Raw genomic sequence first — 18834 nt, 5'->3', positions numbered from 1 at the left:
CTGGGCTCTAAGATCATCAAAACATGGGGACATGGAATATGCCTCAGCGGGTGAGCTGGTCCCTGGTCTCTACAAGGACTCCTTACTTACATATTGCTTTGGGAGCGCTGATTTTCATGGGCTGTTTTTCTAAAAGGGGGGTGCGACCTGCATTGAGCCTCCAGTTCAGTGCTGTCCAATAGAAGTTTCTGTGGTGATGGAAACATCCTATATGTCCAAACGGGAACCACTGGCCTCGTGTAGCTATTGAGCATTTGAAATGAGGACAGTTGGTACTGAGGAACTGAAGCTTTAGTTCTGTTTAATTTTTATTCACTCATTCATTCATTCATTTTATTATTATTATTATTAAGTAGGCTCCACACTCAGCATGGAGCTCAACGCAGGGCTTGAACTCATGACCTTTAGATCAAGACCTGAGCTGAGGTCAAGAGTTGGACACTAGGGATGCCTGGATGGCTCAGTCAGTTAAGCATCTGCCTTCGGCTCAGGTCATGATCCCTGGGTCCTGGGATCGAGTCCCACGTCAGGCTCCCTGCTCAGCGGGGAGCCTGCTTCTCCCTCTGCCTGCAGCTCCCCCTGCTTGTGCTCGCTCTCTGTCAAATAAATAAATAAAATCTTAAAAAAAAGGAGTTGGACACTTAACTGACTGAGCCACACAGGTGCCCCTAATTTGTACTCATTTAAATTCAAACAGCCACACATGGCTGGTGGTTACCATACTGGACAGTGTAGGGCTAGTTCCTCAGTCTCTGTGCATGAAGGTGAGGTTTGCCTTCCTTTTCCCATAAAATGAAGAGTTGCTGTGTCAGCCGAGACCAGACCGCCGTGGCATCCAGTTAGCTGGGATTCAGAGAAGACCTGGATATTCAAACGAACAAGTGCAGTGTGTGCATCTGATCAGACTCACCCCGTGTGTTGGGAGAGAAGAAGGTTGTTCTTGAACTTGAGCCTCTCAGCTTGTCACCTGTGGTCAGGAACAATCTCTGCCCCTCAAGAGGAAAAAAACCTCTTGAGTCGAAGCCATTTGACAAGGCCGGGAGGCTAGATGTGTTCAACAGTATTAAGCTGGTGAGCTTTCAGATTTGCCCTGCTGCCTCTCTCCAGACAGGACACCTGTGAAATCCTGCCTCACCTTTGCCTTGCACGCTTCTCGCTAATTTGCTATCCCTGAGCCACTTTAGAGGGGCCACCTTGTTAGGCTGAAGATGATCATTATATTCAGACACTCAGTGTCTTCCCTTGGCTGTTGCAGCTCCGCAGTTCCGCAGGCTGGCCAGGTCTGACCTCTGGAATCTGCTCATTTCGTCAAATTACATAGAGATCCAGCATCTCATGAGGCTCAATCCAGCCCCCAAAGCCTATTATGTGCCAAGCTCTACCAGAGAGACAAAAATCACCATAAAAGCTTATTTCTTGCCCTTATGTAACTTAAAAATGGGGGCTGAAGTCAGTTGGGGAAAGGAATGACAAACACACAAAAAACTACCATGTCTTGTCATTCACGGTATGGCCCAGGGACCAGCAGCATCACCTCACCTGGGAGCTTGTTAGAAAGGAAACATCTAGGACCCCTCCCCAGACCTATGAATAGAATCTGCATTTTAATGAGATCCCAGGGGATTCAAATGCACATTCCTGATTACAGTCTGAGAAGTCCTGCCATAGTGTATGTTCAGGTTCCAAGCACCATGACAATGAGAATAACAAGGGCCATTATCTATAAAGTACCTAATGTGTGCTGGATTTGAAGTGCGTTATATATATGAACATATCTAAGAAGGTGTCAACCTGAATTAAGGGAGTAATAATTCCTACCACTTACGGAACATCTCCTATGTGTCGGTGAATGCATACTGCACTGGCAGAAGGTAGCTCACTGGGCACCGAAATAGCCCCATGAAGTCGGAATTATTATTTCTTGTTTACAGCTGAGGAAAAGAGGCCTGGGACACACGAACGGTGTAGCAAGTGCCAAGCTGAGGGCTGCCTGAGTTGGAACACACAGGTTTCGACCCAGCTCTGTTCAGCTCTTATTCAAATGAATAAATAAAATCTTAAAAAAAATAATAAATGAGCATTTATTGAGCACTTACTATATGCTATGCACTGAGCTAGGCCCTCTACACTTAGTATAGCCTGAGGTGGTAGGGAAGGGTTCCAGGAGGAGGTGATGCCTACAATCAGTCCTGAAGGATGAACTGACTAAGCCAGATGACAGAGAGGTAGAAAGGAGGCAATGTTCCATGAAGAAGGCAGAGCCTGTGCAAAGGCCCCGAGGCACCACCCTGTGAATCTGCTGCAGGTGCACTTATGACCCCAGACAAGTCCACTCATCCCACTAGGGCTCAGCTTCACCTTCTTCATCATGGAGCATGTTCAATATGCCTGTTCTCGGATCTCTCTTGACTTTAAATGCCCAGTGATGGAACAGTCCCTTGAAAAATCATGCTTTCGAAGGCTACTCAATGACATGGATCAACAAAACTGCATAGTCCTTATTTTGTGAAACAACCAAAAGACTTTGATATAGACAGAATATATGCCCTATATGGTCACAGTGCTTATGGGTGATTCAAAGTGTCTTCTTTCTTGATTTTTTTTGGAGTCACCACATTTTATTTAATACATGAACATATTAGTTTCATATCCTATAAACAATCATGAAGATTATAAAACAAATTCTAGGGATTAGGGGTGAGGCTTTCAAACATTATTATTTCTTTTGAAATCATAGCCCACTGATAGCAGAACAGCCTAATGAATGTGAGCACAGACCAGGGCCTGACTCCAAGAGTTCAGACACTAATTCTCCAACTTTAGCTACATGACCTTGGGCAAATTAATCATCTCCAGTTAAGTTAATATAGTGGGGGGAAAAAAGGAAGTTTCACAAAACATCCTTACCTTACCTCATGAAGACTACTTGGATTTTTTCTGTTCTAGTTCAGTTTTTAAAAATTTAGGTTATAGGGGCGCCTGGGTGGCTCAGTCGTTAAGCATCTGCCTTCGGCTCAGGTCATGATCCCAGGGTCCTGGGATCAAGTATCTATCTCTGTCAAATGAATAAATAAAATCTTTAAAAAAAAATTTAGGTTATAACCCACAACATCAGGGGTCAGAAAATTTTTACTAGAAAGGGCCAAAGAGTATTTTCAGCTTTGTGAGCTATTTGGTCTCTGACACAGCTAATCAAAAGTGCAAAAGCAGCCTTAAATAATATGTCCACAAATAGGTATGGCTGTATTCCAACAAAACTTTATAAAAACAGGCAGCGGGCCAGATTTGGCCTGTGGGGTATAGTTTGCCAATCTCTGCACTGCACTGATTTAATGGCCCTTTAATGAGCTGTAACCCACAGTTTGAAAAATAGTGGGATTAGAGTTGTTTTTACCTTGGCCAGATGAAATAAATTGCAGCCATGCTCAAGTTATGAACAGATCATGTTTTAAAACTTTCTCAAGTTAATTATTTAGAACTCAACATGCATTTTTCCCCTTGTTTATATGGTTGTTGGGATTCTAGGCCAATCCACCAAGGCCCACATACAGCCCTGCAGCTGTGGCCCCCTCACTCCAGCATGTTCCCATGTCTCTGTTGACTCTGGATTTCTCCAGGACCCTGTAGCACTGGGCTGGGCATATGACGGGTCTTTTGTGCCAGACGTGATCACTGGGTTTGGGAAGATGAGGAAGTAGCATTCTTCCTCTAGGAAAAGGCATCCTGCATCCCTGTTGAGGATGACAGGAATAGTCCTCCTCCCTCCTTCTCCTTTCTATCCAGGTTCCCAGAGTGTTAGTCTAAAGGGTCCTTGTGTTGAGGCGGTATTTTGGTTCTCAGCTGTGGTGTGTAAGCTCATCAGTTGTGAGATGTGTAGCTAACAATGGTCAAAAGTACTGAGCTGTATAAGTGATTCACTTGTGTGCTATTTATATTAAAAACAAGTAGATTAGAAGAGCATAGTACACCTTTGTCAACTTTTTTGGCCAGAACCACTGATGACCTTACTGGGTTTGGAGAATTTCCCATATTATTAGTCCATGGTTCACCAAGGCAGAAATTCACCTTCCCAGACTCCCTTGCAGCTAGGGTGCAGGCATGTGGCCTGGGCTCCATTGATTTGGAAGCAAGTGGTGTGACATAGGTGGAACATGAATCTCACTAGGGTGTTGGTAGAGACATTCAGCTTTCATGGGTAATGGTGCAGAGGTCCTGCTAGGAGTGTCCAATGCTCAGCATTGATGGTGTGAAGTTAAGTGTCTGTGCCCAGCCCTGGTGGCCTTGAGGTCTTTGCTAGAGCAGTCCTGGGGTGCAACCTGGACACTGTTCTAGGTTGTGCAGCCCTGCAGCCTCATTCTCTGGCTTTAACACCCACCAGAAGTCTTTTTAAGCTCTACTAAACATTTAGACTCATGGGACTATCATAGGTCACACTTGGCCCAGCAGGATAGCATCAAATGTTCCCTTCAGTGGGAGTCCTTATAGTCAGCCATCCTTGAGCTATCTTCTGTCCAGGTAACACTCAGGTGCAAGACGATGAGATCCACCTGAGTGACTGTGAGAACTATCCTGGTTTATGAACCCCGGTATCTCTTGTAGCAACTCCACAGATAGAGTTTTCAAGGTTCCTACAAGGTCACTGCCAGTGACAAGAGCCAGTGGATTCAGGGAAGCCCAAAGCTCTGGATATTTATAAAGTATTTACAGTACTAGCAGGCCAAATCAAATTTATCAATGCTAAGATTTATGATTAGGCAATATTTGCTGCTTGGTAACATAGTTAATACTGCAATTTTTAACATGTTTCCAGGAGAACAGAGCTAGAGAATTAACCCAAGGTCCAATTCTCGTGCAGAAGGGGAAAGGACCTGGTAACCTTCTACCTACACTGGGCCTTCCAGAGGTTTTCTTTCTGCTCTAAGCAGTCATAGTAGGTTTAACCTTTGCAACTAAGTAGTGCTGTTTGTGTCAAGGAAACCTCTGCCCACTTGCATTCTGATATGTACTCCTTAGGGTGAAGGAACAAGGAAGAATTATAATAGCATGCTGGAAATTTTGCATAACCCTGGGAGTATGCCCACTGGCGTATGTTAACACTTGACTGTTACCTGTCACATATGCCACAGATGGGAAAGCATCAAGAACTGATGTGCTGGAGTGATCTTTTGACAGGGCGAGTGTCTTGGAAGATGTATTTGGGTACCATTAACTTCTAATGTCTGCTATGTTTGCTTTATTAGCTCTGTTTCTTCAAGTGTAAATTCTTCCATTTGTTAAGATTTGTTTCCTTTCTCCCAAACAGTTGGTGATTGGTGATTGTAACTTATGTTTTTGGTTCAGCTGTCCCTGGTAGACAGTGCACTACATCTGTTTATACAGCTCTGCTTGCAAAAGGGGCAAGAGCTCCCACTGCCTAGCTGTGTGTTTTTGTTTGCTTTCAGTGAGACCGGGGGAAGACAGAACTACCTAACTGAGTAGTCTTCTGGGTAAAACCCATCTCTGATCTTCTCAGGCATTACCAGCTACCTCAGGCAACAAAATAGTCCAATTTATCCTACTATTTTTTCATTTTGTGGTCATTACTGAAGTCATCTGTGGCCAAACACATCTAGGAATCACCGATATTTCCAGTAATGATATAGGGGAGGAAAATCTTGTCACAGACTGAAGATGATTCCATTTAAAGCCAGCAGTCTCATATAGCTTCTACTATCAAAATTAAGGTGTTTACATTTATCGTTACTAAAATAAATATTGCCTAACATAAACCTTACAAAATAAATATTGCCTAATCAAACATATATATTTACATATAAATATATATAATAAAATATTGCCTAATCATAAATCTTAGAAAATCTGAGTTTTTAAAGTAAAAACATCTGAAGTACCTGAAAGATTTTATTGATTGATTGATATTATGATATGTGTTTATTTTGATATTCAATTTGAACTACTGAAGGTTCTGTCCTAGGAAAAAATTAAGCAGAATTACCTATTTCTTTTTTTTTTTTTTTGGTTGTAACATTGCTTTTTTTTTTTCTTTTAAGTTTTTTGCCTTTTTTTTATTATGTTATGTTAGTCACCATACAGTACATCATTAGTTTTTGATGTAGTGTTCCATGACTCATTGTTTGTGAATAACACCCAGTTATTACCTATTTCTTAGAAATATTAGATAAATGAAAGTCAGAAATAAGGATGACATCTGAGCTAAGATTTCTTTGTAAAACATCTGATGCTCCAATACAAAACAGGCTTTGCTGATGACATTGGTTGTGTTTATTTTTAACTAAATTAGCAAATACTTGTTAAGCATGTGTAATGTGCCAAAATACTATGTTGGGATCTAGAAAAACATATAAAAGGTAGACTGCCCTCAGGGAGTTTTATTATAAATTGAATTAAGGAATTAAAAAAAATTAAGTCACAAACCAGTGGGGTAGGCTGGAGTCAAGGCTGGGTACCATAATTAATTGCAATTTATTTCTTTCAGTGGAATCTGAAGCTACTCTCTTCCTGGAGGCACTTGCAAGGTTAGCATTGTTTTTCACAGAGCATCATAAATCTTCAGTGACCAGCCTTTGGCACATAGAAGATTTAGCGATACCGAAGATCAGATTCTCCTGATAAAGAATGTTTTCCTCCTCTTTCTTCTCCATGTTGAATTTGCAAACACCTGACTTGAACAGGATTCCAAGTCTGGCCTTTTAGTCTTAGTCTCTACTCCATGTGGTCTGGGTCATGCCTGTCTATCTCACTCTGGAGCTCCAGCTCTTTACAGGTCCTGGTCCCAGTACATGCTTCCAGCCAAAGAACTGCTCTGCAAGATTTTAGAAGCTCAAAAACTAGTAGCCAAAGTTCTGGAAAAACTTGAACTACAGAAATTTCACACTGGCACTGAGCTTCTTCAAAATCCCGCAGTGAAAAACGAAACTATCCAAAACAAATGTAGTAACTCTCAAGCTGGGCCCACATGAAAGGGTAAAATAGGGCATGTAGGCCTACTTCCAAATACTCCAGCCAGGGAAGAAGGCTCTTCTGACAAGCAGAGACAATTTGAGGCACAAAACAATCCATATTTCAGTCCACAAATGTTTCCAGACTTTCTGCTGGGAATGGACAAAAGCAAATGATATTCAGCCCCTTTCCTGAAGAATAGTCCAGTGAAAAACCATATAAGCACCATGGCCCTACTGGATGTTGCCAGAATAAAAATAAAGAGTTAAGGAAATGTTGTTTGATTTTGGGGGTGAGGAGACAGAAAGAGAGATAAACAACTCCAAATTAGAGTACACCACCCACTGGAAAATTCTTGTTCAGAGGTTTTGGTAGGGAGCTGGTGACTGAAAACAGAAGTCCTCTCTCCTCTGAAGCCCTTCCATGTGTGATTTCAGATACTAAACACCAATGCCTATTCCATCAGGGAACAGCAGAAATAGCTTTTTGTCTAAAAGGAACACACACAGGCTTCTGTAGGGACAACAACAGGATTTTAGAGCCGCCCTGCTAAATAAAAAGACATATAATATCAGCTACTCTTTTGGGGCGTGAGGAGGAGGAGAGCTGCTCTCATGCCAGGCATGGTGCTGGTGGCTTAGCTACCATATTGAATTCATTGCTTACACCAGTCCTGTGAGGCTGGTCCCACTCTCATTTTACAGTTGAGGAAAAGAGGTTCCATGAGGAGGAATGGCTTGTTCAAGGTCTCAGAGCTAGAAGAAGCAGGGCTGGGATACAAGGCCAAAAGTCAATCTCATTCCCAAATCCACACTCTTTCTGGAGGACCAAAGTGAACACAACTCAAAAATGACAAGTTTTACTTTGCATTTTGTGCTGTCCCCTGAAAAATCAACCAAAGAAGACAGGAAAGGTCGAGACAGAACTGACTCAACACATTTGGGGCCATGTTCTCTTTACTCTGCTCTCCCTCAAAGCTCATGCGTCTTTACATCTTGTCCCAGAAAGTCTGGAAATCTCAGATGGTCTCCTCAGACTGACAGCCACTCCAGCTGCACTCTGAATCCTGAAAGGGATTCCAGAAGGAAGATGGAAGCCGAGTAATGGAAAATGTAATGGGGCCATGCCCCTGTGTTGAATGGGGGGCAAGGAGTCCATCACACAATGAGATTCACATTCTAGAAGTTTCAGTCTGGTGGCCGTGAGGCGGACGGAGCTGCTCAGAGGATATTAAGCCTCACACTCTGGGAGACTGTTTAGAAATCAGATGCAGTAACAGAAGTAAGAGGGAACAAGGTGCCCAACCACACAGGGGCAGCAATCTCTGGGGGTGGGGAACAGACAGAGAAATGAGAGATGTCGTAGATGCAGCATCAGTAAGACCTGCTGACCAGCGGCTGTAGGAGAGAGTTAGGGAGAGGAAGGAGTGTGGGGCGCGAGGCCCAGTTTTCTGACAGGGGTGACCAGGTTGGTTGTGACACCATTCTTAGAGATGAGGGAGAGAGAAAGAAGAGTTGGTTTTAGGGGAAGGAGGTAGTCAAGATTTGAGGTAGTCATGAGCACACCCAAATGGAAATGTTCCACAGGCAGCTAGATTGACAGGTTTGCTCATTCTTTCTACAAATATTTACTGACTCCCCACCACGCACCAGATGTTGAGCTTGGCATTAGGTGTGGAGTGGCGACCAAAACCCAAAACAGACGTGTTCTCTGCCCTCATGAAGCTTACAGGCAATAAACGAACACGTAACAGAATCACGATGACCAGCTGCAGTAAGTGTTACGCAGAAAAGAATAAGGTGCTATGAGAAGAACAAGTCTGGGTGTGTGAGACTTGATGGGGAAACTGAGGCTGAGTAGGACGAGAAGGTTCTGGAGCTCAGAGGGGGCACTGCCTGGCTGGAGATGGAGGGGGGTCCACTGGGGGTCATGTGCACTTTGGCGGGCGGTGAGCCAGATGCTACGTACAGGCTGTTGGGGCGGGGGCCGAAGAGCTAGATGCCCCGCAGGCCGAGGCTGCTGCTCGTTCACTCAGTGCTAAGGCCACACACTCACAGGGAGCACTCTGGGTGTCTCGCACTGAGGTTACAACCTGCCCAGGGACGATGGGCATTTTGCCACCTCTCCAATGAGGGCATGCTGGGCACGTGAAAATCCGTACAGGGTACCCACTGATTTGGCCTAGATCGCGGGAGGCCTGATGAAGCTAACTCCAGGCGGGACCGAAATCTTCATGCTAACTCGGGATTCTCAAACACAAAACAAGAACAAAACCTCAGCAACTTTTGTCTAACTCATGCTCTGTTCTCTTCCCGGAAATGAAAGCCAGGAGACGTGGTTTTAGAAGGGAGCCCAGTTAAGCCCCAGTCCGTCCCTGCAGGAGCTAAGCAGCCAGTGAGCATCCCAAAACGGCTTGTAACCATTTAACAGAGAAGATCGCATTGAGCCCAAACTGGGAGTTGTTCGCCTACGTGCAGAGAGTGTCTACAACAACAGAAACAACAGCAAACGTTTACTGAGCACTTACTATGTGCTGGCACTGTTCAAGTCACTCAGTCTTCCGACGGCCCTATCCAGGATTTACTTTCAGTAGCCCTATTGTGCAGATGAAGAAACTGAGGCACGGAGAGGTTAAGGTGCTTTACCAAGGCCCTCACCCTCCTCTGACGTTTAATTGGACGAGCCGGGATTTAAAGCCAAAAGTCTGGATCCCAGAACCCACTCTCTTCACTAGTCTTTTGATAAATGGGTCACTGCTATAATAGTTGGAGTAAAAGGCCCGTGTGGAGGTGGGGCCTGATTTGTGAGGCGCCATGGGGAGATGGACTCTGCCGGTTGTTCCTAGGGGAAGAGGGATGCTCCCAGGCAGTCTGGTTTCTGACAGCCTGCCTCTGAGAGGGTGAAACCATCCTCGGAGAGTCATGGAGTTTTCCAGATAGAAGGGGACCTGGGAACTGCTTAGTTGAGCTGCTGGTTTACAGATGGGGAAACTGAGGCACGGGGAAGCGGAGGGACTGTGCTAGGGAGGGACAGAAGCTGGGTCAGAGGGAGTGTCCTCTCCCAGGAAGCCTTCCCTTCCTTCTTTTCCCTTGAGGATTCTGCTTGAGCAAGCCCATCTCCTGTGCACCTTCGGGGCCCACTTTGGCTGAGCAGGTGTTCCCGCGGGAGTCCCCAGGGCAGCCAGGAAGAAATGAAGCCACCTCCCACCCAAGGAGCTAGCGTCTCCCAAAGCTGTCTTCACGAGGATGCCACCCTGCACAGCAGAGCCCCTTACCCCTTCGGAATCTGCAGACCCCCCTTCCTGACCCAGGCCGTTTTTATCCCGAACTGGAGCGACCCTATGCAAACCCATTTCAAAGACCCCACCTGGGTCTCAGACACCCCCTCGGGACACAAGGTTCCCACCTGGACCCCTCCAGTGAGTTTCTGGGAACTGTGCAATTCTGACTGCCAGCATCACTCCCCTCCTGCACCCCTGTGCCCCCCTGGAGGAAGTACCCACCCACCGCAAGGCGGGGGTGGCCAGAGCGGAGGCTCCTCTCTTTGGCCATCCAGAGCCAAAGCAAGTCTTACCTTTCCACCTGGAGGTTGACTTTGGAAGGCTCCACGTTGGGATTTTCCCATTCCATTTGCGGGCAGTGCATGAAATAGCAAAGCGTGTACAGGGCCTCCGGCTCCCAGTAGAGCGCCCCCTGCTTGTGGTGCAGGGGGGTGCCGTTGCCGTGGTGCTTGGCATTGAGGGGCTGCAGGTGATGCATTGCTCGGGACACCAGGTCACCTGTGGACAGAAGTAAGATTTCAGATCCTTCAGGCGGCCATGACTTGCAGAGATGTGCTGAAGACCTCTGCAGAGATTCCGATCCTGGGACTCCCTCACTCAACTGCTGCGGTCCTCCGGGTCCCACAGTGAGCAGAGAGGAAAGCATCTGTCCAGTCACCACATGACTGCCACTGCCTACCAGGTTTGAGCTGCGACTTCAAGCACAGAGGGCGGCCAAGATAATCACAGTCCTGCCCTTCTGGAACCCACGGCTTCTAACCAGGCACAGGGAGCCCTCTGTGCGCATCACCTTGGGACACACCCTTGGTCACGTCTTTTGCTGTAGCCAGTGCTGCTTTACCTGCAGTCACAAGTATAGTCAAGCACTATACTGCCTCTTGCCTCTGAGCCTGTGCATAGGCTATTCCCTTTATCCAGAACATTCTGTCTCTCCTCTTCTCCAGGCTAACTCCTATTGATCATCCAGGTATCAGCTGGTATATTGACTTCTCCAGGAAGTCCTCCTGGAATCTCCCCCACTCCCTCGTGTGTGTGTCACACTGCACTTTCTTATCACAGCAGGTAGAGCGCTGGCTTAGAGCTGCCATTTCCTTGTGGGTCCTTCCCCATGGCAGCAACTCAGTCTTAAACGACATTTACGCACTGGCACAGTTTTAAGCACCCCAATGCAGGTACCTTTATAAACCCATTTTATGGAGGAGGAAAGAGGTCAAATAAGTTCTCAAGGTCAACCAGCAGCCACAAGCAGCAGAGCCAGGATTTGAACCCAGGCAGTCTGGCTCCAGACTCCCCGCACTGAACCATCCTCCTTGAGGACAGGGGCTCTGTCTTACTCTTCTCTGCACTAGCAAACCTGGGGTACACTCTAGTCTTTCTCCGAAGGAAACCAGCCTTCTCTTCATCAAACCAAATGCATGCTCCCCGGTTGGCCGCACAGGGAGGACCTTCCTGTTGGGAGGCTGGCTGGGCCTGGAAGCCCTGACTTTTCTAGGCTAAGCTGGCATTTCCCGAACTTAGGTTGTTTGTATACCACCTTCATGAGTAGAGCTGTATCCAAGTCCCATCTGTGCCGTGGTTTACTTAACTTTCAATGGGTTCATTTAGGGGCGCCTGGGTGGCTCAGTCCATTAAGCGTCTGCTTCATCTCAGGGTCCTGGGATCAAGCCCCGCATTGGGCTCCTTGCTCAGTGGGGAGCCTGCTTTTCCCTCTGCCTGCAGATTCCCCCGCTCATGCTCTCTCTCTCCCTTTCTCTCTCTGACAAGTAAATAAATAAAGTCTTTAAAAAAAATAAATGGATTCACTTAGATTTTTTTTTAAATACGGATATCTAAAAAGGAAATGTTCTGTCACTTATCATAAACAGAAGATCAGTATCAGTTGCCATAAACAGAAGATCACTATAAAAGTTAATTTGATGAAAACAAAACAGTATAATTAATTTATAGCTGAATTCTGGTATTGTTTTTTTTTTGTTGTTGTTGTTGTTGTTCTAAATAGTAAGTGTTAGAAAAGTGTTAGGGGCTCATACCAAATGGAGCCTTTCTTCTTGAAGCAATCAGAATTAAAATAGAACTTAAAAGGATCACTCCATGACCGATGTTACTGAATGCACTGCCCTGTTCCACTCGTCCAGTGGAATGTGTTGCACACTCTGGGAAACACTCATCTGAGATACTTGTGATGAATAATTTTATGTGTCAACTGGGTGAGGCTATGGTGCCCAGTTGTTGGGTTAAACACTAGTTTATAGGTTGCTGGGAAGGTATTTTTCACATTAACTTTTAACATTTAAATCAGTAGATTTTGGGAAAAGCAGATTAACTTCCAAAATGTGGGTGGGCCTCATCCAATCAGCTGAAGGCCTTAGGAGAAAAGACCTTGAAGAAGACGGAATTCTGCCTTCAGGCTCAAGACTGAAACATCAACTGGAATTTACTGCTCCCCCTTCACCCCACCCCCACCCCACCCAGGCAGCCCCTGGTGGGGGAAGGAGACTGTCTCCTCCAATCCCAATCCTTCACTGCCCAGTTGAAACCAGGCCTGCGGAGCCCACCACTCCTCTGCCATCCACCTGTACCTTTTAACAGGACACTTTGACCTCAAATCCAAACCCAAGAAAGTGAGGCTCAGTGAGAGGCCCAAGTTTCTCCTCTGAAGGCCCAAAGCCCACTTTCTAGTCTGAGGGTGGGGCCATTTCCTTAAAAGAAGATTGACAAGAGGGTCATTCACCTCCCCCTCCCCTTAGGGGAATCAACTACGGAGATGTGGTCTCAGCCAAGGGCAGAAATGGCAAATATTCCCCTTTCTAGTCCATGTCCATGACAGACATGGTTAATCAATCACAGAGCTCTTATGCACGGAGTGTAGATGTTGCCTTTAAATCCTTCTTGAGACAAGATTCCAAGTGGCCACTATTTCTGATACAGGAGTTTCCTCTGATACAAAGAAACTTCCATGTTGTCAGAGTCCTAAGGCCTTAACAGGACAACCGAACCAGAGTATAATCCACCAAGCTTAATATCTGGACAGCAAGCAGATGCAGGGGCTGAACAGAGAGCAGGTGGGGTGGCCATCCTGCACCCCTCTGCATCTTACCATGCCTCGCTCAGAGCCTGACCCTCCTCTCTCCATTCCCCACAGTGGGAACATATGCCCCAGAAACTCAAAAAAAGAATCAGAGAAGGAAATTCTCTCTTAGGGGTAGGTGGGCCAGGGAAGACCCCCGGGGGACCTGCAGATGGAAAATATGGGGAACCAGTGCTCACAGTCAGGAGAAGGAATTCAAATCCCAGCTGTGCCGCTCATCAGCGCACAAACCAGCAAGTCACTCGGCCTCACAGGCGAGGAAATGAGCCCCCCGTCGGGTGGGTGTGAGGGTTCAGGGCAGAATGAGGAAGGGCCTGGCACGCTGTGGGCATGAAATTAGCCGCTCTCTTAGGCTCAGGGCCCGCCTGCTCGTCCTTCTCTCTGGATGGTGAGACCTGGAGGTCGGGTGCCTGGGACGTGCGGGGACAGTCCTGCCAGTGTCCTGACCCAGCGCCAGATTTGCTGCTTCATGCTGGGGTTGACATTTTTAGGAATCTATGCTATAAAGCTGTGCACTCTGGGTGTCTGTTTGGGGGTGCACTTAGGTCCTTAGTTGCTTTTTCTTCCCCGTTCTCTCTACATCTTTTAGAAATGCTGCTCCTTGGGAGGGAGGAAAAAAGGAAGCCAGGTGCCCGCCTTGGGTCGGTCCTATCAGTCAGTCTCATAAGGGGCGGCTCCAGCCACTGGTAAAGGGAGGCTGACCAGCGAATGTAGAGAAGGAGCCTGGAAGAGAACAAGATGGCAGGTCTGGGCTGGGACTGGGCACAATGACGATGTTGTGAATTTTCTGATGAGGATGACATGAGGTAGAGGGAGGTGACAGCAGAAGCGGAAACCACAATAGACAGAGAACCTGCCACGTCTCGGGCCATTTATACACTTTCCGGTTTAATTATCTAAGAGCCATAGAGGACATAAACCCACTTCAGTGATGGGAAAATCAAGGCAAGGGGCAACTGGCCCAGGTGTCACATAGGAAGGAGCAGGTTGCCACTCCAATGAGGCTGCCAGGGCTCACGTTCTTAGTCAGTACACCCCAGTTCCTTCTAGAATCTACCTCAGGGTGTGGCCTTTGAAAAACTCTGGTGAAGAGTTGAGGCCTAAATCTGAGTCTCCCCAAATATATGCCATTGTGGATTCCACGGTGAGGGGCTCAGGAGATGGGTCGGCCTCTGCTGACAGAGGGGAGCTTCCGGCTGAGGGGGCTCAGCGTCTGACCTGTCTGCAGGAGGGGGTGGTGGCTGCTGGGTCCACCTGCATGGATGGCCATGCACACTCTTAGATGATACCTGCCCTCAGGAAAGGGGCCTGGAGGGGCACACGAGTAACCAGCGATGACGTAGGCAGGAAGCTGGTTCTGGAACCAACAGAAGCCTGGTCTCTCAGATCAGAACTTTGGCCCGGGCGCTAGCAGAGCTGAGAGAGCTTTTCCGGGAAAGCTGTGAACATGCGTAGCAGCCCAGCAGCTGGGCTTTGGGGCCATGGGATGAGGCGACGGTGGGCAACAGCAGTCACCCATTTAAATAGCACTCCTGTGTGCAGGACACTTCTGAGAGCTTTCTATATATTATATCACTTTGGTGCCACGCAAGCCAGTGAGGTAGGTCCAGGTGGCATATCCATTTTACAAATGAGGAAACTGAGATCCAGGGAAATAATCTGGCTTCAAACTACTGCCATTTGGATCTCTCAGTTACTGTACCATGCTGCCCTCAGGAGAGGGCAGGAGAGAAGGGGGTCTTCATTCCTTGGTGGCAGCAAGAGCCCACCAGGAGCTCCAGAGATCATGGCTGGCTTGGCCACACCCAGAGTCTGGGCAGAAAAGCTCAGCCCATCTGTAACTGGTACCTGTCAGTAACCACATCCTTGGTGGGCACAGGGGTGGGGACAAGCCGCAGAGGCCACGGCAGATAGGGCCAAAGCTCTGGAAGGAACTGCAGACCTCCCAGTTCTGCCCCTGGCTATGATGTCAGGGTCCTCAAAGGTGTCACCAGCCATGGGCAGGGGCAAGGTGTAAGGATCACGGGAGGCCAAGACTGCAGGCTGAGCCCCAGCAGGGTAGGACGAAGGGATGGCTACATGTGAGATGCCACCTGGGGACTCTCAAACACTGCCTGGTGAACTTTCCAGAGGTGCTGGGTTTCCAGTGAATTTGCATGTAGGGGGCAGGGGCTGAGGGGGCCTCCCTCATCCCCAGGGACATGCAGGGGGAAGGACTTGGAATTGCAAGTAATGGACTCAGCACAGCACTCACGGTCTTCTAGGAGGAAAGCTGAGTTGCAAACATCAGGGGGGCATGGGGGGGGAGTGGACAGTGAGGGGAGAAACGCTCCCATCAGGAAAGTCTGAGAAGCAATTCTGTTCCTAAATAGTAGGATGCATGGTGACTACTGGAAGGAGCGGACAGGGAAACTGCTGGATGGTTTTGGCCAAAGAACCAAAGACCCAGAGACTTCTAGAGCTGGGTGTGGCTTCCAAGGTGATCCCGTGCGTCCTCCTGGGCATCATCTCTGTAGCATCCAGCTGTGGGAAATGTCATTGTCATGATTATTACGAACAGTAGTGACAGGTGCCACTCACTGAGCCCCTACACCGTGCCACGGACAGTGAGTAAGCACCTCACGTGCACTGTTTCTAATCCTCATGTGCTCTGCAAAGCATGCGCTATATTACTCAGTTTTATAGCAGTGATCTGCAGCCGAGTGGATTCTGCCTGCCAGAGGACACCTGGCAAAGCTTGGAGCCATTTTGGGTTGTCATATCCAAGGGCCTCTACTGGCATCTTCTGGGTGGTTAGAGCGGCTGCTAACCATCCTACAATGCATAGGACGGTCCCCACAGGAAAGAACTTAGCCCCAAATGTCAATAATGTTAAGGTTGAGATATCTTATTTTACAGATAAGGAAACTGAGGCACGGACAAGCGTCCAGCCTGGGTCTGTCTGATTCTAAAGCCTGTGCTCTTCACCCTACACCCTACCCTAATTTCAGAGACAGCCCAGTGCAGCCAGGGTCAGCTCCAAATCCAATCTGGCATTATGTATCCAAGGTCTTAATGAATGCTCCCTACCCTTGATTCAGTAATTCCATTTCTGGGAATCCTTCCCAATGTTAGGACCCAAAATGCAGCAAATCTTTATGCACAAGGATTTTCACCCGAACCTTATTTATGGGATCCAAAACTTGACAAAGAAATATATGTTTAAAAATAACAGCATGGTTCAATAAACTCTGGTACATCCATGTGATAAAATGAAAAACTTATGCAGTCATTAAAAACGTTTACACAGAACTGCAATACCTTAAAAAAAATCCTCTTGTTAAAATGGTAAGTAGAAAAAAACTGAAATTCACAATCGCATACTGTGAGATCAGGATTATGTTATTTAAAAACTTTGCATTGAGTAAGTGCCAAAACTCCCCCCCAAAACAACCCCCAAAATGTTGTCTAAGGATTTCTCTGCCTAGTGGGATTGTGGGTGGTGTTTCCTTCCAACGTGTCTATAATTTCTGAATTTTGAATAATGGCATATACTACTTGGCGTTATCAGAATAATAAGTTTATTAAGGTGATATGTTTTCTTTCTTGTACCTTCCATCCACGTCAGGCTGGAGTATCATCTTTCCATCTGTCTTTCTCTAAGCTCTAGTATAAAAGCTCAGAACAGGGGCACCTGGGTGGCTCAGTCGGTTGAGCATCCGACTCTTGATTTCGGCTCAGGTCATGATCTCAGGGTCATGGGATTGGGCCTCACATTGGGCTCTGCGCTCAGCGCAGAATCTGCTTGAGATTCTCTCTCCCTCTCCCCCGCTCCTCCCCCCACCCCAATTGCACGCAAGCCCACTCTCTCTCTAAAATAAATAAATAAATAAATCTTTAAAAAAAAAAAAAAAAGAGCTCTGACCAAGAAAACTCACAAGGAAGTGAAGAAGAGAAGAAGGTCCATGTTTTGGGCCCCTGCACCACCCTTCTAGTTCCCCAAGATGCTGAGACACCTTTCACCTCGGTTGGGCTAACCACCTCCTCTGAGCATCATTCAGCTAAACCTACGCTTCCAGGTTCCCTGCTTTTGCTCCTGTTTTCTCACCTTGGGGTGCCCTTTTCCTCATTCTCCCAACTACTGAAGACCTTTAAGGCTGTGATCAAGTGTCACTTCTTCCATGTAGCTCTCCAGGATGCTCCCAGTCAGAATCTCCTCTTCCCCTGTGTACCCACAATCCCTGCTAATAAAGTCTAACATGTTACTTGTTTAATTCGGTCATGTTTCATGTCTGCTTCCCCCACTGAGCCTCAAGCGCAAAGGCTGTGCCTCATTCACTGTCCTGTTCCTGGAGGGGCAGTGTGTGTGGTGGTTAGAAACATACTGTTTGGACTCAGACTGCCTGAGTCTCAGCCTCCAATCTGCCACTAACTAGTTGTGTGACCTTGGGTGTGTTATTTAACCTCTCTGTAAATGGGGATTTTTATGACCTGATGGATTTGTTGGGTGGAAAATAACAGTACCTACCTCATAATATTAAATGAAGTAATGCAGATAAGTCACTTAAAACTCATGGGAGTCTAGCATATCCTAAGTGCTTAATAAACATTCAGCCCTATTTCTTTTTTTTTCTCATCACTGTCATCCTCATCCTCATCACCACCACCACCATTATCACCATCATAATCACCATCACCATCATCATCACTACTATCATCATCACCATCACCACCATCATCTTCATCACCGCCATCACCATCATCTTCATCACCACCACCATCATCTTCATCACCATCACCATGATCACCACCATGATCACCACCATCACCATCATCATCACTACCATCATCATCACCACCATGATCACCACCAGCATAATCTTCACCATCATCATCCTCATCACCACCATGATCACTACCATCACCATCATCACCACTACCCATCATCATCACCACCATGATCACCACCAGCATAATCTTCACCATCATCATCCTCATCACCACCATGATCACCACCATCACCACTACCATCATCATCACCACCAGCATAATCTTCACCATCATCATCATCAGCCTAGTTCCTGATCAGAGGCCCTAAGGACATCTCTGAGGAGGGCTGGCCACAGGAGATGGAATTGGCACAGGGATTCTGCAATCACTAGCTCCATTTCCAACCCCACTCTATGTACGTGCTATCCGCGGCCTCACCCGTCAGCTTCGTGAACCCCGAACTACAAATCCACTTGTCACTAGCTGCTCTGTGTTCCAGCAGCCGGAGTTGGCTCCAGAAACCTTACAGAATTCACTTACAACCGGGTTTCCCAAATGTCGGCCACTTGGGAATCACCATCAGGACTTCTCTCATTATCTGTGGGCTGCAGGTACAATTTATCTACTTAATGTTTTTCTTTAAATTGGCTCATTCTTTCACTCATTTTAAAAGGAAGCTTCATATCAGTGCCCTAAATGGAAAACCAATATTTTTCTAGTGCTCATGAAAAATTCATGGCAGTTAAAAATAAAAAGT

General features: G+C 46.9%; 1 protein-coding gene across 1 annotated transcript in view; it reads right to left on the bottom strand.

Annotated features, from left to right (window-relative positions):
* Positions 1-18834, bottom strand: part of BTBD11 (BTB domain containing 11) — a 299557-nt gene that overhangs the window by 101619 nt on the left and 179104 nt on the right. Inside the window, exon 3 of the mRNA XM_032416174.1 lies at positions 10534-10738. Coding sequence (XP_032272065.1) covers positions 10534-10738 — 205 coding nt within the window. The remainder of the gene's footprint in view (positions 1-10533; positions 10739-18834) is intronic.

This window comes from Phoca vitulina, unplaced genomic scaffold (genome assembly GCF_004348235.1).
Source record: "Phoca vitulina isolate PV1807 unplaced genomic scaffold, GSC_HSeal_1.0 scaffold19, whole genome shotgun sequence".
Classification (NCBI taxonomy): Eukaryota; Metazoa; Chordata; class Mammalia; order Carnivora; family Phocidae; genus Phoca; species Phoca vitulina.
The sequence above is the reverse complement of the archived record's forward strand: the minus strand, read 5'-3'. Positions and strand labels throughout refer to the sequence as shown.